This window comes from Bombyx mandarina, chromosome A1, assembly GCF_030267445.1.
Source record: "Bombyx mandarina strain Sakado chromosome A1, ASM3026744v2".
Classification (NCBI taxonomy): Eukaryota; Metazoa; Arthropoda; class Insecta; order Lepidoptera; family Bombycidae; genus Bombyx; species Bombyx mandarina.
The window spans coordinates 8,077,965-8,105,117 of record NC_143234.1 but is presented as its reverse complement, the minus strand read 5'-3'; the positions used below and the strand labels follow the sequence as shown (position 1 = coordinate 8,105,117).

Here is a 27,153-nt window from a genome sequence, read left to right as displayed (position 1 = left end):
AAAATATGTCAATTTTGTGTCTGACGGACTCTAATATATTAAGTGTATAATCTATGCTGACGGAGATAAACATTGTTTGTGTTTTGTGATGACATTGTGGAAAACATACAGTTATTACAGTAGTAAATTAGTGATTTGATTGAATTTTATGGTACGCCAATAACCACACAATATAATGACGGTTTTACAGGAAATATAATGTGTGCAAGTCGTTTTTAAAATAAATAAATACCTCCCAGAACTCAACAAGACCTCCTCAAGGTTAGTAAATTTAACAAAAACAATATTGAACTCTTTTGTTCTAATTTCGCGATCACTCTAATGTGGATTATAATAACTCCATCGTTTTCTTATTAGAAAATACAATACAGACATTTTTTTAGATAATCAATGGGTGTATACTATGACTGGAAATCACTTATGAGGTCATCGCAACTGGTAGATAGTTACTTTATCTGTAGCATAGAATTTTAATTTCAATAGTTTTGACAATAGTCTGGCTTTTAATTCAATTACCACTTATACTTCCTAATCATTTCCATAAAAAGAGTTTAATATACTTACTTTCTGTACAGAGATACTAGACTAGACTAGAGTATTATTTTATAACTTATGTAGTTATGATAGGGTCTACTTGCACTTGTGTAGGTTGTTATTGCATTCACATTTCAGCTGAAAAAATATTTTTTTAATTATTTTTAAAAATTCAAATGAATTGATGACCTACAAATAAAATAAGTACATACTGAAGTAAATAAACATAAATTTATGCTGCTGCTCGCCTTGAGATATGAAGTGTATGTCCTAACATTACAAAAGCTGCTCTGCTCTTTCAAATACAATGTGCAAATACTTTGCCTCCAAAACGAGCATAAAACTCTCATGACCTAAAACTGTAATTTAATTTGATTTTTTACTATGGTATTCCCTGAATTAATACTTCAACATGTGTTAACGAAGGCTCCAGTTGTGGTGTAGTGCCTGTGAGCTTCATTGACTGCTGCATTGTTATTTTCTTGTTAATCTATAAGCAGTGTCTTTTCATTGTTTTCTGTTCAATAGTTGGGCTGCATTCCTTGGAACACAGAGTTATGACTTAAGTAATAAAGAAAACTTCTTTGTAGGTTTTAGAAGTATTGTAGTGTAAAATAGGCAGGATACTGATACTTACTTGTGTGAGCTATGAATAAGTTCTAAATACAGCTTAGAAATCTAGATTTGCTTGTGAGATAAATAATCCTCTGAGATAAATACTACCTCTTTTGATAAAACTTTTAATATCCTTTTATGACTGCCATGGGAAGATATCGACGCTTGAAAGGCAAACGTGACTAAGCAACAATGCGTCGATATGGAATCAAACTTTTCTAGATCTAAGCTATTAATTATCATTCATTGATTAAAAAGAGAGTTAATTTTTTGAGTAAAACTAAAACTGAATCTTTGTGATAAGGTAACAAATAATTAAATATAAAAATTCCAATACAGATACAATTAGACAAAGCCAGGAAACATGGCAGAAACCCTTGACCCGCTGTCACCGGCTGTGAATATTTCGCCAAGGATTGGAATCCTACAAAAACTAAGGACAAGATTTGGTAGAAATGTACCTATTAATCGAAATAACAGTGAAGGTATGTTTAGTTGATTTTATTATTGGTTATACAATATTACGAAATTCTATTAGATATATTACTAATGCACTCGAGAGATGTTGTACTGTACACACATCTAGAATCCAAAAAGTTCAGTCTTTTTATGCAAAACAACATTAAATCGTATGGCTCTAACACCCTTTGTCTCACGTGTATCTGTGAGAGTTAAATGTAGTTCTGATTCCGACCACCTCAAGCGCACGCTACGAGTCTGTTTTCAATTTTTTAATTATAATATCATGTAATACTCTGCATTACTTAATAAACAATTCCCTAACACAGTCAAAAAAATAATTAAAAAACATTGTATAGTAGATACAGAATTTACAATCTAAACTATTCTCGGATCAACTTGAATACACAAAATATCAAAACAAAACTGATGTAACCATTTCGTTGTTCGGTCAAATAAGAATTACATATAAATACATATATGCTGACATTACTCAAGGTATTGCTATTTTTTTTAAGTATGATTAATTTAATAGTATATTTAATGAAATAGAAATAGACACATTATATTTACAGGCAAAACAATTGTGTTGAAAAGTGACTAACAGTTGCTAGTAGTGTTCTATACTATAGGGTTAATTGCTAAAATCTTGTTATATTTATTTATTTCTTAGACCCGTGATCGAGCTCACGGTCCACCTGGTGTTAAGTGGTAATCTGTGCCCATAGATACCTATAACGTAAATGCTGCCACCCGCCTTGAAACATGACTTCCGTGTCTCAGTTTCACAGTACAACATCCGTTGTAACTATACTCGAGACCTTAGAACTTATATCTCAAGGTGGGTGGCGCATTTACGTCGTAGATGTCTATGGGCTCCAGTAACCACTTAACACCAGGTGGGCTGTGAGATCGTCCACCCATCTAAGCAATAAAAAAAAAAAAACAGCAGCTGCCCCGCCTTTCAAACCGAAACGCATTACTGCTTCTCGGCTGAAATAAGCAGAGCTGTGGTACCTACATGTGGGGGCTGATAAAACGCCCTGTCACCAGTAATTATGGAAATTATAGCTTTATAGGTTTCATATTTATAAAAGGATGATATTCTTTCACCATGGAAGTTGTTCGTGAAAATTTATCAAGTACATATTTCATCAGAAAAATTGGTATCCACTTGCGGGATTCGAACGTCGGCACGATCGTATCGCTCGATACGAATGTACCGGTCGTCTTATCCTGTATGACTGGGAACAAATCACGCATCCGGCCCAAAACCACGATTCCCTGTGTTATGGATACCAGAGTCTGACATACATACTTTATATGTTTAAATTATTATTTTTTTAAAATATTTTTTTAAAAAAAAATATTTATTTATTTATTTATTTTTCTTATTATGGATAACAACGGTACAAAAACCATATATTATATTTATAAAACAGCTAACCAAAAACCAAACTTGTTTTCACCGTCAAAATCACATATTAGTAGAAAGTGAACGGCAAAATAAAAATAAATTATATGTGTACATCCACCTCTATTTTGTGTATATATATATGCATATTTTAAAACTTAATAATATACATCGGACCTAATTCACCTGGATAATAAACACTCAGACAATTAGCAAACAAACCTGTTCATCACACAAACGTGATCAGCCTGATGTGGGAATCGAACCCATGACCCTAGTCATGCAACAGTCAGGGTTGTATAACAGTTATGTATTATTATAAACTGATTGGTGGTTCCTTCTGGTGGTCCCTATTATTATAGGGTTCACGGCTAAAACTTTGTCAAAGGAAACTGAACCTAATTAACCATTAGTCTCGTACATTGGTCAATTATCTTTGTTCTCCACCGAGGTCATAGCCGACAATTGTTGATTTCTCCTGTAAAGTCAGGCGTGACACCGTTTGTTAAAATCATTTCATGCCGACACCTCGTCGTGCACGTATCGATTTTATTATGTCCGATGAAAAATGCAGTTACGGTGAATTTTATATTAACGATACTTAATTTTTCTTGTCCTTTCCGAAACATAACATAGTGATATCTTCATCGTAATGTTCTAGAAGAAACTGGGTAGTAATGAGATAGACTAATGCAGTCTTTTATGGGAATTGAAATTTGCTTGTGTTTCATTAACTGTCCCATTAATTTACGAAGATTTAACTCTTGTTTTCCAAAAAGTGCTTTTGGAATTTGTCTGTCGATAGGCCTTTTGCGATCATCGTTCTTATTGAGTGTTTAATAAGCCTTGTACAAGTCAAATGATTCCCTCAGTTAACATAGTTTTAGGCAGCGGCTTGGCTCTGCCCCTGGCATTTCTGACGTCCATGAGCGACGGTAACCACTCACCGTCAGGTGGGCCGTATGCTCTTCTGTGTGCAATGTATGAAATTTAGCTGACCACATCAAACTTTAACCGGTCACACGAGAAACGTGTGGGTCTTTTTTGATGCGAAGTGATTTTCAAATTTCAGGATACGTGGAATTCGGGGAGTTCCGGGTCGAACGTCCCGGAATTAAGAAGGTCGGGACATTCGCCGGCGTCTTCTGTCCCGTCGTGCTATCTATGTTTAGCGCTCTCGTGTTTATACGAATGGGTGAGTAAGAGTACAACAGACCAGAGTACTTTCAGGCACGTTTTTTTTTATCAGCCCACAGACGTCCACTGCTGGACGTTTAGGTCGAATAGAATTAACAAACAAACAGACGATAAGATCAACCGTAATTGAATACATCATCATTCTCGTGCCCTTCTCCCACTCACCTGGGGTCAGCGCAACATGTTTTCTTCTTCCATACTCCTCTATCATATACCATTTCTTCACTCACTCCCCTCTTACACATATCGTCTTTAACGCAATCCATTCATTTCTTCTTAGGTCTACCTCTTCCTCTATATCCTTCCACATTCATAGTTAACACTCTCTTACCAACCTCATTTTCATTTCGTCTTATCACATGTCCATACCATCCCAAACGCGCACTTCTCAGCTTCTCTGTCACAGGTACCACTTTCAGACTTCCTCTAACACCGTAATTGAATACAGTGCTCTAAAACTTCCAGCGATTTTTTTTATTTGCAAAAAATCACATCCCGGTATAAAAATATTGTATTCATTTTGGAATTTTGTCACAAATACACTTCGGCAACTGCGAATCAAGGACCACAGTATGACCCTGCGATGGATCGGGAAATTAAAAATTATTTACTTCCCATTGTTACAGATCAGCAAAGGGAGTTAGATTTTCCTAGTTCATAGGTATTTTATTCCTGATTCTCCAAAAGCAATGTATGTCGGTTCGAAAACTAAATGCATCAATTTCGTTGCGATATTCTGTTTTTTATATATTTGAGTCTACTTATAAATACATAATTTTTCAATCTGTCAATGACAATATAACATGCCCGCATGATTAATTAAGCGAATTACGATGCAATGATATCCCTTATCGCATGCATTGCGTGTCATGTGGTTCTATATTATCGGACATAAGCAACAAATGATTTGTTATGAAAATTTCTCCCCAAGTTCGAGTTTATTTTGAAAGACATGTTTATCTTTACGTGATGTGAAAGATTAATTATTGAACTCCGAATAAATGGCGTTAAAACGTTTGTTATTCGTTAAACTAACTACCTTTGGAGAGTGTTTCGTCTTCGAGAATAACCGAGATGCAGCGGTTACAGTCAAAAGCGAACGCTATATCGACATGATTGATACTTTTTTTGTACCCCAGCTGAAAGAAGTGGATGTTGACGAGTCAGGTGTATGGTTTCAGCAAGATGGGGCCACAGCCCACACAGCTAGGGTCACCATGGACTCACTAATTGCGTTGTTTCCGGGACTGATGGTAGGACTTCTTGTGAGTCCGCGCGGGTAGGTACCACCGCCCTGCCTATTTCTGCCGTGAAGCAATAATGCGTTTCGGTTTGAAGGGTGGGGCAGCCGTTGTAATTATACCGATATCTTAGAACTTATATCTCAAGGTGGATGGCGCATTTACGTTGTAGATGTCTATGGGCTCCAGCAACCACTTAACACCAGATGGGCTGTGAGCTCGTCCACCCATCTAAGCAATAATAAATAAATAAAACATTTGTATTCGATTGACAGGTTATTTAGTAGGTAATGCCGGTCTTCTGGTGACGTTAGCGCAATTCGCCGTGGCGTACCTCATAGTGCTGTTCACGGTGACCTCAATATGTGCGATATCGACAAACGGGGCGGTCGAAGGAGGCGGCGTGTATTGTATCCTTTTTAATACACTTCAGCCCACATATACAGTCTATTGAGTTTCTCGGTTCTTTTTTATTAACCTTGTAGGCAGACGAGAATACGGCCCACCTGATGGTGATTAGTTACTGTGAGTAAGGCCAGGGGCAAAGCCAAGCCGCTGCCTACCATTAAGTACTCTCCACAAGCCTCGTTTGAAGAAGGACATGTCATAGCGTTCGGGAAACACGGAAACACCTTAGTTCATTCTAAAGCCGGATGGTACGTGGCGGAAAAGATCTCTGGAAGCGCACTGTGGATGAACGCAGTGGTTCTAGGTAGTATGGATGAACTCTACTCCGGTGGCGGGCGGTGTTTTGGTAAACTCAGTGGGTGGCGTTTCCGATCCGGTAGGGGATTCTGCAAAGCACTGCTCTTGCTAGGGCAGATGTTAGCAAAGTCCGTGTGCTTGTTTAAAGGTTCGGTGAAGCTAGCATCATAACCCGTCGAGGTTACTACTAGGCAAAAAAAAACAAGTCTTTATTAGTTTGGTGTGTATGAACGTCCTTTTCAGTGACCTCAAGACATCCAGCTACCTTTAGAAATTGCACAAGCGCCGATGACGGTGCAATAATTTTGACATCCTAATAAATAATAGTTTAAAAAAACAAAAAAACACGCTTTATATAAAATTCAACTAAAAAATAGAAAATAAATTTTAATAAATTTAAATTGAAAATAGTGTAAAAAAAAAATATTTTATTGTAAAAAAAGCGTGTTCATTTTTTAGTTGGATTTCAATTTTTTTATTTTTTTTTAATATTGAACTGTCGTCGATCCTCGATAAATCTACAAAGTTTGAATGAAATCTGGCCGTTTAAAGTGGGTTAAAATCGCGTCTAAAGGAGTCAGTTACAAACATACATACAAGTGAAGCTAATATAAAGCGTGTAAAAATCCTGACCAGTATCAATAGGACGTGTTTTTTAAAAACCTAAATACATTTAACATGAATACGGTTGGGATACCAACGAATGCTTATTTCGGTGTGTCCGGTGTTTCCTTGACCCGAAGACGCAGTCATGTTGAGCAGAACCTTAGGTCCCGAGTTCGGAGGTGCAATAGGGACGTTGTTCTTCTTCGCGAATGTGGTGTCCAGTGCTTTGTGCATATCAGCGTGCACAGAGGCCTTGGTTGAAAACTTCGGAACCAATGGTAAGCATCGTTTATATATACAGAAGTATTGGTAAGACTGTAATGTTGTACTTTGGGAGGTGTTAAAGGACTTCTTGCGTGTATTCCATGTTTAATAACCATCTTAATCCTAGTTTAAAAACATAGGCTTCTTGCCTATGTTTCTGGGTGGTCCGCCTTATTAGGGGGACATACGAGATTACACCTATTAAATATGTTACATACTAAATGCTATGCTAATACTATGCTATGCTATAATAAGATATACATATAAGTATACACACTTCAATACGATGTGTCCTGGGATCAGAATCTTGCGTCCACAATCCATGCTGAGGAGGTGTTGAGGGTAGAGCGTATCTGGTCTGATCAGCGCATTATTCAGGATCAGATGGAAAGGATGAAATGCTAAAAAATGTTTCCCTCTGAATTTATTTATGATCGAACGTTGATAGGATCTGAGAATTTTAAGAAATGGGCTTTTTTCTAAAATTAGGTTTTGGATGATTATGACGAAATAAATAAATAAAAATGTTTGAATATCAGCTGTGTCCGACGTAAGGTAATAATTCGTGTTGGTTTGAGGGATCCTACAGTTGTTATTTTATACAATTGATCCTTCAGCCTCATGTCCGAAGATGGGTGGCGGTTTTCACGTTGTCACATCTCTGGGTTTCGCTCCAACCTTTTAAGTTTTTTTTTGTTGTAGCTTAGATATGTGGACGAGCTCACAGCCCATCTGGTGTTAAGTGGTTACTGGAGCCCATAGACATCTACAACGTAAATGCCGTGGCGGTACATAACATTTATTAAGTACGTATTTCATTAGAAAAAATTGTACCCGTTTGCGGGATTCGAACACCGGTGCATCATCGCTAGATACGAATGCACCGGACGACTTATCCCTTAGGCCACGACGACTTCAAAATAGTCTAATAGGCTAATAAATAAAATACTTTCAAAGTATAAGTTAGCAATAGCAGACGAGCACTAGCTATTGCAAACTTCACGTTTTGTCGTTGACGATGTGAACATAACATAAAACTCATTGCTGTGAGGCTTTTGAGAATGAATTAAATTTTATCGCATCAACATAGTTTGTTTTGTATCTGCATTTCTGGTATTCGTAAAAATTGGAGAAAATCATAGAGCTCAGGACCTTTTTATTGCAAACACATACAAGCGTCAACTTATTTCGTCGCATATCTCCAGGGTACTTAGTGGGTGAGAGTGGTGGTATCCCGGACAGCTGGTGGTACCGCTTCCTGTACCGCTCCGTGCTGAATGCGGTCGGGCTGGGCGTGTCCCTCGCGGGCGCCTCGCTGTTCGCCAGGACCAGCCTCGCCATCTGGGTCACGATGCTGGTCTGCTTGGCCAGCGCCTTCTTGAGCTTCTTCATCACGAGTCCTGCGCAGGTAACCGGGGGTCTTTAGTCAATTAACTTTCTTTTTTTTTATCCTACCTATGCTGATAGCCTTGAGAGGCTATTTCAGCTTCGCCCTAACGTGTGTAGGTGAGCTTACGGGGTTCAAAGCGGAGTGTTGCTAACACTGACCCAAGCAAGAGCAGTGCTTCGCAGAATCTATCACCGGATCGGAAACGCGACCTACTGAGAAGATCCGGTGAGAAACTCAGTGGGCTGTGTCTGTGGATTAATTCGCTCGTCGAGCCCTTCGTCGTAAGCGACGGGTTCGACGAGGACGGTGACCGGTGCTTGAGGTACCTAAAAGCATCGTTAATGGATCGGGAGGATCCGTAATGACGTGTTTAGGGCGACTTCGACTGTTTACCATTCGGTCTACAGGATCGGGTATGATTAACTAGTAATTAATTACTAATTAATTAGTAATTTAACGGCCGTCTGGTGTAGTGGTAAGTGACATGGTTACTACACAAGGGGATCACGGGTTCGAATCCCGCCAAGGGAAGATATTTGTATGATAGATATAAAATGTCTTTTCCAGCGTTATGGATGTATATTAAATATATGTTTGTGTATCATAAAAATCTTACATTTATTTCCGTTATCTGGTAACTGTAACACAAGGTCTTTACGATCTTAGCACGGGACCAGTTAACGTGGCGTAATTGATAAAATAATAATAATAATAATATGACGTTATTAGTATGTTCCGGTTTGAAGAATGGAACAGTCGTTATATTGTATACAGGAGACTAAAACCCCAAGTTTCTAGACGTGGTGATGAAGTCTATGGGGTTAAGTAAACACTTTTATCAGCCCACAGACGTCCACTGCTGGACATAGGCCTCCCACACACCTCGTCATAAAGACCGGTCCTGCGCTGCTTGCATTTAGCGGGTTCCCGCGAACTTCAATAGATCGTTGGTCCATCTTGTGAGACGCACGCTACGTCTTCCGGTACGCGGTCGCCACTGAAGAACTTTCTGGTCCCAACGGCCATCGGTTTTACGAGCAATGTACCCTAGCTACTGCCACTTCTATGTCGTAGTCCTTTAGGCTATGTCGGTTACCATGGTTTTTCTGCGAATCTCCTCAGTTCTGATCTGATCTCGCAGGGAAACCCCGAGCATAGTATTTCTCCATTGCTCTTTGGGTGAACTCGAGCCTTCTCATAAGGTCCATTATAAAATAAATAAAAAATAAAAAAGACCTTTACTCCATGAAATTAAATTTTTTTTTGTATATTTTTTGTTACATGCATGGACCCCTCTCAGGTAAAGACCTCCTCCAAAGGTTTCCATTTTGTTTTGTCTCTGGCGACATAAATCCAATGTGGTCCAGCAACTTTTATACTGGTGGTAGGACCTCTTGTGAGTCCGCACGCGTAGGTACCACCACCCTGCCTATTTCTGTCGTGAAGCAGTAATGCGTTTCGGTTTGAAGGGTGGGGCAGCCGTTGCAACAACTATACTTGAGACCTTAGAACTTATATCTCAAGGTGCATTTACGTTGTAGATGTCTATGGGCTCCAGTAACCACTTAACACCAGGTAGGCTGAGAGCTCGTCCACCCATCTAAGCAATAAATAAATAAACTTTTCTAATGTCGTCCTCCCAACGCGTGTACGGTCTACCGACGCGCCGCTTGCCCTGTAGACCGTCCCATGCAGTTACTATAGATGTCCAGCTCCCATTAACACTACCTAATCGTCGTGTTTCCAGATCGAGAAGCCAGATTCGAATCACTTAATAAACACGACGTATCTGAACTACACCGGGCTGAGCGTGTCGACGCTGGCTTCGAACCTGTACCCGCAGTACGGGCGCGACTACACGACGGCGAGCGGCCAGCTCGTGGACTTCGCATCGGTGCTGGGCGTGCTGTTCACCGGCGTCACCGGCGTCATGGCCGGCGCCAACATGAGCGGTGAGTGGCCGAGTGCTTCACGGCAGAAATGAAAACATTAGATTTTTATTAGAAATAAATAAAAGTTTAAAAAAAAACTAAAAAAACACGCTTTATATAAAATTCAACTAAAAAATAGAAAATAAATTTTAATAAATTTAAAGGATCGTGCTCAGTGGCGAACAATTGGAGAGGCCTATGTCTAGCAGTGGACTGCTATAAGCTGATGATGATGAAATTTAAATTGAAAATAGTATAAAAAATCTATATATGTATATATATTATTTAAAAAAAAGGAAATTTTCAAGGTCAATCCAGACGCCCTGAAGTTCGTAAAAATGGCATTGAAAGGTCGTGCCCATAAAATTAATCCTTTACCTTCAAAGGGTTAAAAGAAGAGGCTTATCGAAAACCACACCCTGTATACGGTGCGCTCACAGCCGATCTTGTTCCGTAGGGGAATTAAAGCACCCGTCGCGCAGCATCCCGCGCGGCACGCTCGCGGCGCTGCTGTTCACGGCCGCGTCCTACGCCGCGCTGAGCCTGCTGACGGCCGCCACGTGCTCCAGGGAGCTGCTGCAGAACAACTACGTGTACCTGCTGCCCATCAACGTGTGGCCACCGTTCATAGCCGTCGGTACGTTTTGTTTAAGGGATTTTAGAAGGGTAACTAAGACCTTTAAGTCACGGTTATTTTTATGAAAAATGTTAATATTGAGTGATTTTTTTTTCCTACCTAAGCTGATAGCCTTGAGAGGCTATATCAGCGTAGCCTTAAGTAGGTGAGCTTACGGGGCTCAAATCTGATGACGTTGCTAAGCAAGAGCAGTGCTTCGCAGAATCTACCACCGGATCGGAAACGCGACCCACTGAGAAGATCCGGCGAGAAACTCAGTGGGTTATGTCTGAGGGTTACTGAGGGTTACTGTCTGAGGGCTAGTGACGGGTTCGACGAGAACGATGACCGGATACATCACCGCGTTCGAGTCAGTAAATGATTTCTATTTCATTCTATTTCATTTCTATTTCAGTAAATATTTGATACTTGATACACGATATATACAGGTAAAGCCAAAACAGTGGAGTTCTAATTTTTTTTAAATACAGAAGCTATGGACAATTTTTAGAATTATAAAAAAAAAAGTATTAAATACTGCAAATAACTTATTGTTACAAATATTGTCAATAGATGGCGTTGAACGTTTTCTGAATCGCGTTTCGATGAGATTATTATTCAAAGTCAAAATACTAACTCAGGAATTATACTATAATGCTTTGTATGTTTCATCGTAAAAAACTTTTACGTATTTGTTATGGAGTAATTAATAGTTGTTTATAACGGTAAACTAAATTAAACACCTAACGTATTCCATATCGACGCTTGAAAGGCAAACGTGACTAAGCGACAATAACTGATTTGTACATAAATGATAGCCAATAACCATATTCGATGCCCAAAAATATATATTTCTAGGTCTATTAAAATCATTTCAATCCTACAGCTAGATTCGTTAAAATAGAATTTTTTTCAGGTATTTCTCATGTATATTTCAAATTAATTTCAACTTTAAATTAGTCTACTGTAAAGTTCACGCATTGTCGCTTAGTCACTTTTGCCTTTCAAGCGTCGATATCATTACGTTCACTAATTTATTTAAGATTAACCTTCAGAATAAATGTTGTGATAATTCACAAAAAATGATAATTTTAAATGCTTGTTTACTATAAAAAAAAGTTAATATTAATTTCGTGAAAAATGGCGGTATTTCAGGCATGATAGTGGCTACATTTTCGGCCGCACTCTCCAACCTGATCGGCGCTTCTAGAGTGTTGGAAGCGTTGGCCAAAGATGACATATTTGGTGAGTTAATAAAATTGTGCCTAAAATTATTTAATGCTTTTGTATAGAGACGAACATATGGCCCACCTGATGGTGACCGTCGCCCATGGACTTCAGCAATCCTAGGGTTAGAGCAAAGCCGCTGCCTACAAAGATGCGCAGATAGGTATTAAGTCACGATTCGTTTGGTGTTAAGTGGTCACCGACCTGCTTTGAGACACAAACTATCTCAGCTGTACTGTATCAGCGAGCCCCACCCTTCAAATCGGGAAGTCATTATTGTTTAAGCGGCCTTCAGCACCAGCAATTACAAAAATTTATAAAATTTTCATTTTTTTTTCTGAGATTAACTAGTTAGCGGGATTCGAACCCTGGCATGGTTGCATCGCTCGTTACGAGTGCATGAGGCGTTTTATCCTCTAGCACGCGACGGCTCCCTATTATGGTCCGGTGCAAGTCAAAAGCGATTATTCGATCCCTTTTTCACTATGTTATTACCGCAATATTTGTTGTTTACGTATAGACCGGGTCTACGGAGGGACTTCGGTTCTCTGTGTGTTTTGTACCGTATGTTCCATGGAGAATGCTCTGAGGAATTATTCGAGATGGTCCACTTATCTCCTTTTTATCATCGCACCTCCCACCATCGGAGCAGAGTTCATCCATATTATCTGGAACCGCTGCGTTCATCGACAGTAGCATCCGGCTTTGGAATGAGCTCCCCTCCACGGTGTCTTCCGAGCGCTATGACTTGTCCTACTCCAAACGAGGCTTGCGGAGAGTACTTTATGGTAGGCAGCGGCTTGGCTCTGCCCCTGGCATTGCTGACGTCCATGGGCGACGGTAACCCCTCACCATCAGGTGGACCGTATGCTCGCGTGCATACAAGGGCCATAAAAAAAACCTTAAAATCACTTTTAATTATACATAGCAGCTAATAATGGAAATTCAATAAAACAAACGTATGTTTGTAGTTTATTAGTTTCTAATCAATATATGTATTGAATTGTATTGAAGTTCTGCATAGTTTTCCTTTAAACAATCGTCAATAGTCATAGTTAAACATAGCCGGGTAGTACTAATTGTACTACTATAAAGGCAATTGTAATGTTGAAGGTTTCCTACTTCGTCCGATGGTGTCGCGTTCCGGGAACCCGGTGCTGGCGGTGGTGGTGTCCTGGGCGCTGGTGCAGGTGGGCGTGGCGGCAGACTCCCTCAACGCCATAGCGCAAGTGAACTCGGTCCTCTTCATGACGAGCTATTTCGCCATCAATCTGGCTTGCTTGGGACTGGAGCTTGCGTCGGCTCCTAACTTCAGGTGAGTGTTGTTTGTTGAAGCCGCACGACCCTATTAAGGCTTATAGTATTTTTTTTACTAGTGGACCCTCTGTAGTCGAAATTCGACTATAATTAATTGAGATTATAATTTTGCACACTATTATGGGAAATTTGGGAAATTTCATACTCCTCCGTCCGCGCAATTTTCGTAAAAAGGGGTACAAAGTTTCTGCTTCACGTATTAAGAGAGAAGAAGAGTATAGAAGAGAGTGTCTTTGGTTGTCTATTACAAAAAAAAAAATATTGCATAGATAAATGGTTATTGGAGCCCATAGACATCTACAACGTAAATGCCGCCACTTAACTTGAGATATGAGTTCTAAGGTCTCAGTATAATTACAACGGCTGCCCCGCCCTTCAAACCGAAACGCATTACTGCTTCGCGGCAGAAATAGGCAGGGCGTTGGTACCAATAAAAAAAAAAAGGATGCGTGTACTTATGTACGCGCGTAAGAAGTTATACTTTATTTTTATTAAATTTATTTCTTTTTTTTAATATTAAATAATAAATATTTAACGTTAATAATTTAATAATATTTAGTATGAATTATATTAAATAATAATTTTGTCATTTATATTAGTAAAAAATGAATGCTAATAACACTTTTTTTTACGAGTGTATATGCGCGAAAGTTCACCTGCGGCTATATTCAGACTCGCCAAGTTACGTCGTCGTATTGTAATGAGCGATTTAGTGGGCAACTTCATTCTGTTAATTTTGTGTCACGGTGCGCGCGCATCGTAAAACTTCACTGTCATCAATTTTTCATAAGGCGCCTAAAGAAGTATAACTTAAAAAAATATATATATGTGAGTGCGTGCGCAGGCCGACGTTCCGTCAGTTCTCGTGGGCGACGTCGCTGGCGGGGCTGTGCGGCAGCGCGGCGCTGATGTTCTCGCTGCGCGCGCTGTACGCGGCGGGCGGCGCGCTGGCGGCCGCGGGGCTGGTGCTGGCGCTGCACCTGCTGTCGCCCGCCGCCGCCGAGCCCAAGTGGGGCAGCCTCAGCCAGGCGCTCATCTTCCACCAGGTGCGCCCATACACCTGTTCACACTATATCACCTGTTTGGTAATCAATTGGACTTTTTGGCAGGAACGCGAAGAGCCGAAGTGAAATTGTTCTATTTTGTTAGGTTTTTATTTGTCAAGATTTAAATATGTAATGATGATAGTTTAATTTTACATAAATAGTTCAATAGTCAGGTCTCACTTAAAAAATAAAACTGTGTTCAACATTCATTCGCCGTCTCTCTTACTTCCTAACACGACATTTCCTATCTCTCTCACTCAGTCTTGTTCCATATCTGTCATTCATCCATACCGTCCCGTTCCGTACCTACATAAATAGCAAAAGAAAGGAAGGAATATTAAGTACCATTCCACCATTATGTACCATTCTCACTGATCGTTCCAGGTCCGCAAGTACCTGCTGCTTCTGGACCCGCGGCGGGAGCACGTCAAATTCTGGAGGCCGCAGATGCTGCTGTTGGTGGCCTCGCCGAGACAGTCGGCGCCGCTCATAGACTTCGTCAACGATCAGAAGAAGGTAGGAACCAGAGGAACTCATTACTCAACTCTAGGGTCAACAAGTAGAATGTACGTCAGCACCGGTCACCGTCCTGTAAATGAACCCACAGACACAGCCCATTGAGTTTCTCGCCGGATCTTCTGAGTGGGTCGTGTTTCCGATCTGGTTCTAGATTCTGGGAAGCACTGCTCTTGTTGGGGCTGGTGTTAGCAACACGCCCGATTTGAGCCTTGTGAGCTGTTCACGATTGACTTCCACGGTGAAGGAATAACATCGTGTAATAAAAATCAAATCCGCAAAATTATAATTTGCGTAATTACTTGCGGTAAGACCTCTTGTACCACCGCCCCGCCTATTTCTGCCGTGAAGCAGAAATGCGTTTCGGTTTGAAGGGTGGGGCAGCCGTTGTAACTATACTGAGACCTTAGAACTTGTCTCAAGGTGGGTGGCGCGTTTACATTGTAGATGTCTATGGGCTCCAGTAACCATTTAAATACCCAAGTGTGAGCTTGTCACCCGTCTAAGCAATAAAACCTACACGTCACCAGAAGCTGAAATAGCCTCTCAAGCCTAGTCTGTCGTTGGTCCCAGGGCGGGCTGTTCGTGCTGGGTCACGTGCGCGTGGGGCGGCTGGACGGCGCGGGGGATCCTCTCGCGGAGGAGCACCAGTACTGGCTGAAGCTCATCGACCATCTCAAGGCGAGTTCAAACAAACACATACACACATACGTCACGCATGCTGTCATTGAACGGGTCCTTAGCACAATTTTCACTTGTATTGAGTTCTCGCTGTATCTCTCCATTTAGGGGGGGGGGGGGGGGGGGGGGGGGGGGGGTCGTACCAAGGTATTTGCAGCGTCACTGGTGGTGAGCTCGCGACCGCGTTCTGTCCTTTTAGTGTTGAGTGAATCGTAAACACGTCGGATGGGAGAGCGCAGACCAAGGATTCACTCTCGGTGCTTTTAGGCCTCTCAAGCACCGGTCACCGTCCTCGTCGAACTCTTGCGAACTAACCCATAGATACAGCCCACTGAGTTTCGCGCCGGATCTTCTCAGTGGCTCACGATTCCGATCCGGAGGTTGACTGCGAAGCACGGCTCCTGCTAGGGTTCGTGTTAGCAACGTCGTCAGGTTTGAGCCCCGTGAGCTCACCTACTAATTAGGGTTACGCTGAAATAGGTTTTCAAGGCTTATCAGCTTAGGTAGGGAAAAAAAAGCCCGCGTGGGCTGGTGTTGTCGGCGGTGCGTGTAATGAGCGGACCAGTGGTGTGGTGCAGGTGAAGGCGTTCGTGGAGCTGTGCCTGGCGGAGTCGGTGCGCAGCGGCGCCGCCCACCTGGCGCGCCTGTCCGGCCTGGGCGCCATGAAGCCCGACACCGTGCTGCTCGGCTTCTGGGACGACGCGCAGCCGCGGGACTTCTTCAGGGAGTGAGTTCGGCTTGTGATGATGCGGGGATTCCCTTGCTTATTGAAATTTCTACTATATCCTCCCAATTGCCTTTTTACTATTTTATTTTTATATTCTGAACTTTGCATGTCCCGCTATCTGGACGCTTTTGTATTTTATCTATAAATAAATCTGTATCGAAGTGTTCGATCTCGACAATACACGTGCACCCTACACAAAAACGCGCGATCAGATGTGCAGCAAATGGCGGCGCATGTACTTACAAGCGCGCAGCTGACGCCCGCGTAACGCGCGTTCCAACAATATTCTGATAGCACGCGTCCGACGCGCGTTTGCATGTGTACACTTCAATAAGAACTTTTGGATCTCAAAACGTTAGTAAATCGCACGTTTCCAAGCGTCCAATGTGTACCGGCTGTAATCCCGCAACCCGGCGTTGCAGACCGGAGTCCCCGTACCGCACGGAGCTGTTCGACGCGGGCGGCGGCGCGTTCCCCGCCCGCCGCGCCGGCGCCGCGCGTCTGCCGCCCGCCGAGTACGTGCGCATACTGTCCGACGTGCTCTGCGTCAACAAGAACGTGTGCATATGCAGGCACTTCCATCTGCTGGACATGGCGGCGGTCGAACGGTAATTTTAACTTCAATCAAATCAATACTGATGTAATTTTTTTTTTAGTATGGCAATTAAATTTTTGTGACGCCACTGTTGCCAGAATAAAAATACATGTGTGCAATTCACACGTGGCAGAAGTGAAACCTTCAAAAATTTAAATACAATGATATTTCTAAGTATATGTAAAATTTTGTCATTAGAAGTAAATAATTGGAAAACGTCTTTTACAGTATGAGCTAGCACCCTGTGTGAATTGTTATTTTAACTTTACGTATAACTCCAAATTAACATTCATTACTATCAAGGTGGGTGGCGCATTTACGTTGTAGATGTCCATGGGCTCCAGTAACCACTTAACACCAGGTGGGCTGTGAGCTCGTCCACTCACCTGAGCAATAAAATATAAAAATATAAAAACTAAAGGATTCATACATAAGTGAGTATTGAAAAATCTCATAGATGGCGCAATATTAAAAATTCAACAATCAACACACTTATACTAAAACTTTCTAATATGCAGGCGCAAACACATGCATTAAACACATACTAACATAACACGTAGAACGCTCGGACTTGGTTCTATCTCATTCTCTCGCCGGCTGAATCCGATACATCTATGTGTTTGTGTCTCTATGGACTTATTTTTTCGTTTCATCGAGTTTGAAATCACAACGATTCTAAAGAAGTTACACTTCAGAAAAATATTAAAATCTTCACTCGTTAAATACATACATAAACTTTACTGTTATATGAAAGAGGATACGGAGTGGAATGAAATTCAATTATTTTTTTAAACTTTTATCAATTGGGATGTTATAAAGTCATTTAGTGTGCACTTCAGTGAACTTTTTGGAAGAACTCTAGAAACCACGTCCGGCGACTCTGTTTCATTATCCCGCATGTGTGCACTTTGACAGGTTCTAAACCCGAAGAAACACTAAATTAACAAAATAAAGCAATTCACATAACTTCGCTGTTCGCGTTCACGCTAAAATGTCCGATGCGAAGTTATATAATTTTAGGATTGGCAAGAACGGAATGTATGAAAAAAGATGTGAATGAGACAAAACGGTGAGAAAGGGAAAAGAGAGTGACAGAGAAAAGCAAGATGGCGACGACGATTGAATGAGCAAGGCATAAAGGTGTCAGATAATTATAATTTTTAATTATTACAATACAGCAGATTTGAGAAAAGAACAATAAAGGTGCAAAAATGGAAAAGTTTATTTTATGTGCCACGATCTCAATTGTAGATAGAATTGCTTCGATCAATAATAGTACTAGATTAAAGACCAGGAACAAAAATAAGACGCTCCAGTGGCCACGTTTGCAGACACGAAAACATCTTCATTTCTTAGAAAAAAGTTTAATAATGTTAACGACTTCAGTTTATTCTAAACCTTAATACCTAAACATAAAGTTTAATTACCATTGCAAAATATATGTATTTAGGTCCTTTCGTCAGAAAAAGAATATTATGGAATAAATTTAAAATGTCACTTGAACATAAAAAGACATCAGTACAAAAATATTTATTCTAAAATGATACTTAAAGCCTAATTTATAAGGTTAAAAATATTTGTTTAAAATTTCGTGCTTATTGTATTGTGGAACTAGATGTAGTTCTTGGTATTACATTTCAATGCTCAGAACACAGTAAGTATTGAAAGACATAAAGTTGCAGAATATACATATTTGTTTTAGGTTTGTTTTGTATGGTCGCAACTATTTTTGACCGATTCATAAAAGTAGTAGATAATATTTTACATTGCCGCTATTACAACAAATAGGTGATAAAAAATAAAATTGAATAAAGTAAAAAAAAAAATGAAAGGAAACACGATACATGTTTTCCACGTATTCTTTATACAGAAGTAATTAAAACAATAATGTAGGTTTAATTACCTTTAAACAGATTCAGTTTGTTATAAAGCTGTCTTTTAGAAGTCATTTTTATATGAGCGGTTTCTTTTTTACAAATATAATGTAATCTTATATCAATGAATTTGTCTATAATCAGTTTAATTTAGGCTTATTTTATGGCTGTGTTCGTTTCCCCCAGAAAACAAATCCTTTTCAGCATATACGCTTAAAATATTTACACATACATATAAAGTTTTTTTAATACTTTTTTGCATTGATTTGCCACCACCATTGAACAATTCTAGAATTTCTATAAGGGTTCTATATTTCTTCTCCTCTTTCTTTCGCGACAATATATATCCATTGTGCACAGCGACAAGGGGCTACTAGGAAATCTACAAACAAAAATAACATTATAAAATAACAAAACTACTCTATGCATTCCCTGTTCAAGAATTGGTGATGTTTGTTACAATAGTTGGTGCCTTGTTGCAAACATTGGCCAAACAATTACAATATTCTTAAATTGTGTTTTATTTACAATATAATTGTGTTTATTATTTTATGAAAAACACTTAATAATATAAATTTACCAAAAAAAGATATTCCTTCCAAAACCTTGGTGTTACGGTGGTTTTTTACTCAGTTTTTGAACGCGCATTGCAGCGTTTTGACGTCTTAGTGTTGGCTATGATTGGACCATACTAATTTGAAATAAGACCACAAATTTATTTGTGGTCTTATTTTTCGGGCCGTTTTTGAAGCGCTAATCGCGAATCTAGTAGTATTATTGATCGAAGTAGAATTGTCAATATAATAGTAGGCAGCGGCTTGGCTCTGCCCCTGGCATTGCTGAAGTCCACGGGCGACGGTAACCACTCACCATCAGGTGGGTCGGGTCAGTGGTATGCTCGTCTGCCTACAAGAGCAATAAAAAAAAACCTACTTGGTCTTCTATACTAATATTATAAAGAGGAAAGATTTGTTTGTTTGTTTGTTTCGAATAGGCTCCGAAACTACTGGACCGATTTGAAAAATTCTTTTTCCATTAGAAGCCGACATTGTCCCTGATGAACATAGGCTACTTTTTTTTTATTTTTATTTTTTGGTTTCATGTGTGTTTTAATGTTTCCGAAGCGAAGCGAGGGCGGGTCGCTAGTGAGTTATAAAAACCCAGCGCTGTTCCATGCATCCACAGCAACAGCTGTGAGCAACATACATTTGCCTTTCTTTTACTTATTTATCTGTAATAAACTAAATCTGTGCTAAACGCAACCAATGATATTAATAATATTTATTATCAATCTGGAAACAGACGGCCTTATCAAAAACCCAATAGGTTCGTATTTTAAATCAATGTAAATTGAAGACATGAGTGTGGATGAAGATGTATGATACAATTTGTTAATTTTTAAGAAAACGGCCAACAAACTTTTGTCAGGTGTACTTTTTCTTCGTACATAACTCCTTCATCACATGCAATTTCTAAAAATAGCCTTTAAACCCGGAGACTTAAGGTCTAAATATGGTTTATATGCTCAATCAGGCTCATAACACCTTCATTTAATGTAAAAACTCAAAAATTTAAAAAGTGGTACTTTATCCCTTCATTTATCCACTCATGTCTTGAATTGTCTTGTCTTCAATCACTGTTGTCTTTAATTGAAAATTATTGATAAATTATGGTTTGGCAACAACATTAACAACAATTGACAACGACAGTTAACGACACAGTCCGCAAATGTTTTTAGAGCTGAATTTGAAGGCTGAAGCAAGACTGATTGGATTACTCCAATTGCCTTCTTTATGTTTGATAGAGGATTTATGATCACCTCCAGCAACTGTTTACACAGTTACCTAGGTAGATTCTAAAAAAATGACATGTCTTCAAGAGACATAAGTCTCTGCCTATTTCTGCAACTAAAAAATAGTATCAGCGTCCTCTTATACTACAGTTACATATTACGATGGCGCGATTCAGGAAATGTTCAACGCCATCTATTGACGACAGTGGTTAACTTTGGTACTGCGAATCAAACAATCATTTATTTTGATGCATAGTTTTAATGGAATTTACTATGTAATAAAAGTGATTAGTGAATAAATATTTATAAATTTTTTTTTTTAATTTGAGTAATTTTTCTTATATTCGAAGAAAAAATTAAAACGGTAGGAATATTGGAGTTTTTTATTAATTCAATTATTTATGGGTGGCTAATTACTGGCAAGTTACAAAGAATGAATATTTTCAATTGCTTTTCTTTTTGGATTATACGTCATGTGGATGGGTTCACGGCTCACTTGGTGTTAAGTGGTTACCTGATCACGCTCAGATCAGTTAATCACGCTATAATTGCTGCCACCCAATCCGAATCTTAATTTCGAATTCTCAATTTATTAACGGCTGTCCCAAATTTCGCTTCGCGGCAGAAGTAGGGGGTTGAGAAGTAGGGGGTTGTACGAGTCATCTTGAGTATTCGAGCTGCGACTGCTTTGTGAGCTAATTAAAAAAAAAAGCAACCTAATATTTGAAGATATGAGTGGATGAAGGGGATATGATACAATTTGTTAATTTTGAGAAAACTGGCAACAAACTTTTGCTTTTACTTGTGCTTTTTCTTCTATATAAATCTACAGTGGTTTTTACGGATGTTTTGTTATAACTACTGAACCATGCATCCGATTGACTTGAAACTTGGTATCCGTGTAGAAAATACATGTATTTAATGGATAGGATTTATATGAGTGTTGGACTCTCTACACCAGTTGCGGGGGCGTTAATGATGAGACTCTTTGTGGGGGTGAGAAATAATAATGTTAATTTTAAATGCTCAGCGAAGCGGACGGGTACAGCTAGTCGTACATAAAACTCCTTCATCAAAGGCAATGTCTAAAAATAACCACATAACCAGGGACGACTTAAACTAGGCTGGGGCCCTTGGGCACACAAGAATTTGAGGCCCATTTGGAAAGTAAAAAAAAGCGAATTATAATAACATTTTTTTACTAAGTATGCATCGCTCACTCAAGTAGGAGAGAGACAGGTGTCGAATGCTGCCGAACGCGGAGACCGATTGTGCCTCTTTGTCGCTAGTTGCGCGCTCTCGCTTGCACTTCAAGCCTTAAATGGAACGCCTCAATGAGTCATGTTTTTTCGTGCGTGCAGCTGGCTCCATCGAATTATCCATCGGTTTTTTCCTTTCTTCAATTTACAAAACCTTTATTCAATGTAAAAACTCAAAAATCTTAATGTCTCCGTTCGTGTGTGTGTTTCAGTAAGTCTCCGAGCTTGAAATACATCGACGTGTGGCTGGTGGATCTGCTGGCGCCGAGCCGCGAGGAGGCGTTCTCGGTGCGGGGGCTGTTCGCGCTGCAGCTGGCGGCCGTGGTGCGGTCCGCGCGCGGCTGGCAACACCTGCAACTCCGCGTGCACACCACCAGACACGGTCAGTCCAACACTCAACACTTGAATGAAAGAAGTGTGGTGTAGTGGGACACCGGATAGGAACGAAGTTCCTTATTATAAAAATGTTAACTTTATGTTCTATATTCGAGGTATAAAGAAAATAAAACTGGAGGTTTCGCAACAACCCACGGTCATTCGGTAACGTGCGAACTTATTGTGGTACACTTCATTCACGGTTGTTTGCATAAGAGTTAGTGTATTGCGCAAACGAATGCTCTGAGATCGTGGTCAATGAATGATAAAAAAATATGTTATTTTTTGTACGTTATTACAAAGTTAAGTCGTACACTGTGTGCATTACTAATAAAAATCTTACGTTACGGACGTTTTTTCCCGGTTAGGGTACCCCTCCGCATCGTCCCATAAGGAACTTCGTTCCAACAAGATTGTATAATATAAACTAGTGGTCCCGGTTGTCGAAATTCGACTATAATTAATTGAAATTATAAGAACACTATTGTTTTACTCCCTATAATCACAGATTTCGCCAAGGCTACATTATAGACAAATAATATTAATCAATTCTCAAAAAATAATTTGTGTTAGATTTGGAAATGTTCCCGATTCCCACCAATCTAAGGTTTAAACAATAAAGTCTCTGGTCAAACTGAGAATAGATTAATATTGTTTGTCTATAATATTATTTATCTTAAATGTAGATAGTTTTGCCGAAATCTGTGATTATATTATAAAAGTATAATAGTGACAATTGTACCATAATAATGTTTAAACTTATGATTTTAATTAATTATATTCGAATTTCGACTACTGCGGGACCACTAGTTTAGATAAAAGCCGCAAAATTTGTAATTTGCGTAACTATACAACTGAGATATAGACCTCAAGTCTCAAGTGGGCCAGTTTCGACTACGACCCCTTCGGTACATAGAGAATTTTTGCAACCCCTAGTTAGAGAGGGAAAATAGAGGGGCTAAATAAAGCCCCCAGATGAGGAGTCGCCGTGTACCACACTCACAGACCAAGACCCTCACGTGTCATAGCATAAGTGCGACTAACTATAATGAGACCTTAGAACTTATATCTCAAGGCGGGTGGCGCATTTACGTTGTAGATGTCTATGGGCTCCAGTAACCACTTAACACCAGGTGGGTTGTGAGCTCGTCCACCCATCTAAGCAATAAAAAAATAATAAATAAAAAAAAGTAACTGTTGTCTGTGTATTGAACCCGTGCGTTTGTTTCAGAAGCGAGCCTGACGGTGGGCTCCGGCGACAGTCCGGCGCCGGACGGGCCGCCGCTGCTGCAGCGCCTCGAGGAGCTCCTAAAGCTGCTGCGGATCAATGCCACTACGCACATCGTGAGTGCCCTCATTGTAGTCCAGGAACTCTCTTAAATTAACGGTTGTCAAATTGTAGTCTAAGAGCTCTTTTAAAGAATGTTTATTATATTGTAGTCAGAGCTCTTTTTAAACTTTTTAGTGCTGAGCTTATTTTCACATATTTTGCAGAAATTGTTAAAGGATTTTAGAAATATATTACCTAATAAAAAGAATTAACTAAAAAAATATGCTAAATTCACAGTAAAATAATTTTAAATGGTTATTTATATATGTTTGTTAGCTTATTGAAAGACAAGTTCGTATAGATCGTACGGTCTATACGGACGTGATATAGATCGTACGATCGTATTCCGACGCTCCGTACCTTAATGCGTTAATAGAGAGTCGATCTATAGACGTTTCGCGCTTGAAGGGTTAAAGAACTATTCTAAAAATTGTAATGTAAGAGCTCAAAGCCCTAAGAGAAATTCAATAATAAACCGTACCAATACAGACAGACAATATGAAGGTATTTTTTTGTATGTCTATAATATGTCACACATACACGCTTTCACATTTATAATACTAGTATGGATAACATTTCCAGATCTCAGATTGGCCGAAGCTGGACCTGAGCAGGTGGTCCGATACGGACGAGGACCTGTACCAGCGGGTCCCCGCCACCTACCTCAAGACGTAAGACACTTATCTATACTAATATATAAATCTACAGTGGTTATTATGGATGTTCCGTTATAACTACTGAACCATGCATTCGATTGACTTGAAACTTGGTATCCATGTAGAAAATACACGTACTTAATGGATAGGCTAATATTTATATGAGTGTTGGACTCCCTAATAATAATGAGAATAAATAATAATGTTCATTTTAAATGCCCAGTGAAGTGGGCGATTACGGCTAGCCCATTAAATACTATTTAAAGATTCAAAAATCTCTCACGGCTTGCTTTGGCGTTCAGAGGGGATCGACAGCCCGTGGACATGTCGACGGCAGTGACGTCACCCATCTCGAGGCATGAGGTCGTTACAGGTTGTACGTCGCTTGCTCGAACGCCAAACTGTTTCTTTCTAATAGAGGGGGGTTGGGGGACATTAATGATGAAAACAAGATTATGACACAAGAAAAATGTAATACGTAAATGATTCGAAATCTTGAGATCTCAGTGATAAGGGTCGAATTTCGGATGGATAAGACATCTTCAGAGCTTGTCCGGATAGGGACCACTACCTTGTCTATTTCTGCCTTGAAGCTGGAACGACGGCTGGGGCAGGCGTTGTCCTGCTTAAATTGAGACGTTAGAATTCATGTCTCAAGGTAGGTGGCGGCATTTACGTTGTTGATGTCTATGGGCTTCTTTGACCATTTAATATCAGGGTCGTTAGCTCGTCCATCGACTTAAGAAATTAAAATAATTTTGACATACACCTTTATTTTTATTTTTATTGCGTAGATGTGTGGACGAGCTCATAGCTCACCTGGTGTTAAGTGGTTACTAACGCCCATAGACATTTACAACGTAAATGCCGCCATCCACTTCGAGACATGAGTTCTAAGGTCTCAGTATAGTTACAACGGCCCCATCCTTCATTACTGCTTCACGGCAGAAATAGGCAGGGTGGTGGCACCTACCCGTGCGGACTCACAAGAGGTCCTACGACCAGTAAACCGAAACATAATTAATATTTCAGCGTGAACAGTATAGTCCGGGAGCGCTGCGAGCAGGGCACCGCCGTGACCTTCGTCCAGCTCAGCGCCCCGCCCCGCGAGGCCGACGAGCTGTGCGAGCAGTACCTGCAGGTACCACGAGGGACACTGGTCGAGACGACTTCGCTATTAATAAAACTCAACGTTTAAGGCTTCGTCAAACAGAGTAGAGTTCATCCATACTACCTGGAGCCACTGCGGTCATCCACAGAGCGTTTCCAGAGATCTTTTTTGCCACATACCATCCGGCTTTGGAATGAGCTCCCCTCCACGGTGTTTCCCGAGCGTCATGACATGTCCTTCTTCAAACGAAGCTTGTGGAGGGTATTAAGGGGTAAGCAGCGGTTTGGCTCTGCCCCTGGCGTTGCTGAAGTCCATGGGTGATGTTTACCACTCACCATCAGGTGGGCCATGTGCTCGTCTGCCTACAAAGATAATAAAAAAAAAGAATGTGTACTTAGCGTCGCGCTCTTTTCATGTCACACAAATTGACTAGACGAGCCCAACGCTACTTGACGCGACGTAACATCCGCCAAATCATAGTGCCTTTCGATAGCACTGTGAAAATTTAAAAGTATCATTTGTAAGTTTCGCTCATCTCAAGATTGGTGGCGCATTTACGTCTTTACGTTGTGGATTTCTATGGGCTCCAGTAACCACTTAACACCAGGTGGCCTGTGAGCTCGTCCAACCATCCAAGCAATAAAAAAATAAAAAACCCTATTCGCCCCTACGTAGTCTGACGATGGTGTTAATAATTGTGGCTTCTCCGACATAATATGTATATATATATATATATATATATTATATATTTTTAAATACTTAAAATATTGGACGCTACTGGTTGCTAATGCTCGCGCCGTAACAGATATACTACGCGCATGCGTTCGAGTGCCACGCATTCACTCTCGCGCTGTCTCTTTCTATTCCCCCTCCCCGGGAGCGTTGAACGCTTAACGCTACCTTGTTGGAAGTCGCATCAGAAGTTTCGCTTCAATAAAAACTGACCTCTCTACATTTGTCCGCAGGTGCTAGACGAATTCACGAAGGATTTATCGCCGACGATTCTAGTGAGGGGCCTAAAGTCGGTCACGTCCACTTCTCTGTAATGGCGTCGGTGCGCTAGTGAAAACAAACGGAATCTGAATGGTGTCTTAATTAACTTGTAACTGGGAGCTTGAAGTCAGATGGCTTGTGGAGAGTAGTCAAGGGTAGGCAGCGGCTTCGCTCTGACATTGCTGATGTCCATGGGCGACGGTAACCACTCACCATCAGGTGGACCAATAAAGGCAATACAAAACGAGGACTGGAGGAACATGGAGTCTGGTCTACCCTCGCCACGCCAGGACTTCCGCAGGGCTCTGTAATTTTTATCATTAAATATTCGTTAAATTTTAAGAGGACTTATGATAGGCTTTTTTAAATCGAAACTTTCATTTTCATATTAGCGCGCTTTATGACTAAGGCACCTTCTACCAGTAAATCAATGGCGATGCGAAATGTCTTAGATGATAATAAATAAATAAATAAATAAATAAATAAATAAATTTTATAAAAATTAATATCACACGATATACGATAATTATTAAAAAATAAATAATAGTTTAAAAAACTAACAAAATAAGCTTTTATAGAAAAAGCTTTTTTTACAATAAAAGAATTTTTTCTTACACTATTTTTAATTCAAATTTATTAAAATTTATGTTCTATTTTTTAGTTCGATTTTCTATAAAAGCGT

The 27,153-nt window shown here is 40.0% G+C and overlaps 1 protein-coding gene and 1 long non-coding RNA gene across 4 annotated transcripts; one reads left to right on the top strand and one right to left on the bottom strand.

Annotated features, from left to right (window-relative positions):
* The first annotated feature begins 20 nt into the window (after positions 1–20).
* On the top strand, positions 21–26,962 carry LOC114253488 (solute carrier family 12 member 9). 3 transcript variants are annotated; one of them, XM_089739539.1, is made up of 21 exons: positions 62–261; positions 384–438; positions 1,489–1,634; positions 4,095–4,217; positions 5,736–5,870; positions 6,915–7,049; positions 8,241–8,443; positions 10,173–10,377; positions 10,814–10,993; positions 12,128–12,217; positions 13,313–13,514; positions 14,361–14,562; positions 14,947–15,078; positions 15,652–15,759; positions 16,338–16,486; positions 16,909–17,094; positions 22,219–22,388; positions 23,613–23,725; positions 24,294–24,382; positions 25,400–25,508; positions 26,444–26,962. In XM_089739539.1, the coding sequence occupies exons 3-21, from the start codon at positions 1,514–1,516 to the stop codon at positions 26,522–26,524; spliced, it is 2,733 nt and encodes a 910-aa protein (XP_089595665.1). In that variant the 5' UTR covers positions 62–261; positions 384–438; positions 1,489–1,513; the 3' UTR covers positions 26,525–26,962. The 3 variants fall into 3 exon arrangements, with proteins under 3 accessions (XP_089595666.1, XP_089595664.1, XP_089595665.1); XM_089739540.1 differs by lacking the exon at positions 384–438 and having other exon boundaries at positions 21–261; positions 23,616–23,725; XM_089739538.1 differs by lacking the exon at positions 384–438 and having other exon boundaries at positions 21–261.
* On the bottom strand, positions 18,580–19,748 carry LOC149499498 (uncharacterized). The gene is made up of 2 exons (XR_016325667.1): positions 19,536–19,748; positions 18,580–19,337 (listed from the first exon to the last, which is right to left on the bottom strand). It is a non-coding gene; the product is annotated as an uncharacterized LOC149499498 (long non-coding RNA).
* Positions 26,963–27,153: the final 191 nt, after the last annotated feature.

Excerpts from the sequence above, each read along its gene's own strand:
- LOC114253488 (XM_089739538.1), top strand. The coding sequence starts at position 1,514 with ATGGCAGAAACCCTTGACCCGCTGTCACCGGCTGTGAATATTTCGCCA. Across the intron at positions 4,218-5,735 it reads TCTCGTGTTTATACGAATGG|GTTATTTAGTAGGTAATGCC; the intron begins GTGAGTAAGAGT and ends TTCGATTGACAG. Across the intron at positions 10,378-10,813 it reads GGCCGGCGCCAACATGAGCG|GGGAATTAAAGCACCCGTCG; the intron begins GTGAGTGGCCGA and ends CTTGTTCCGTAG.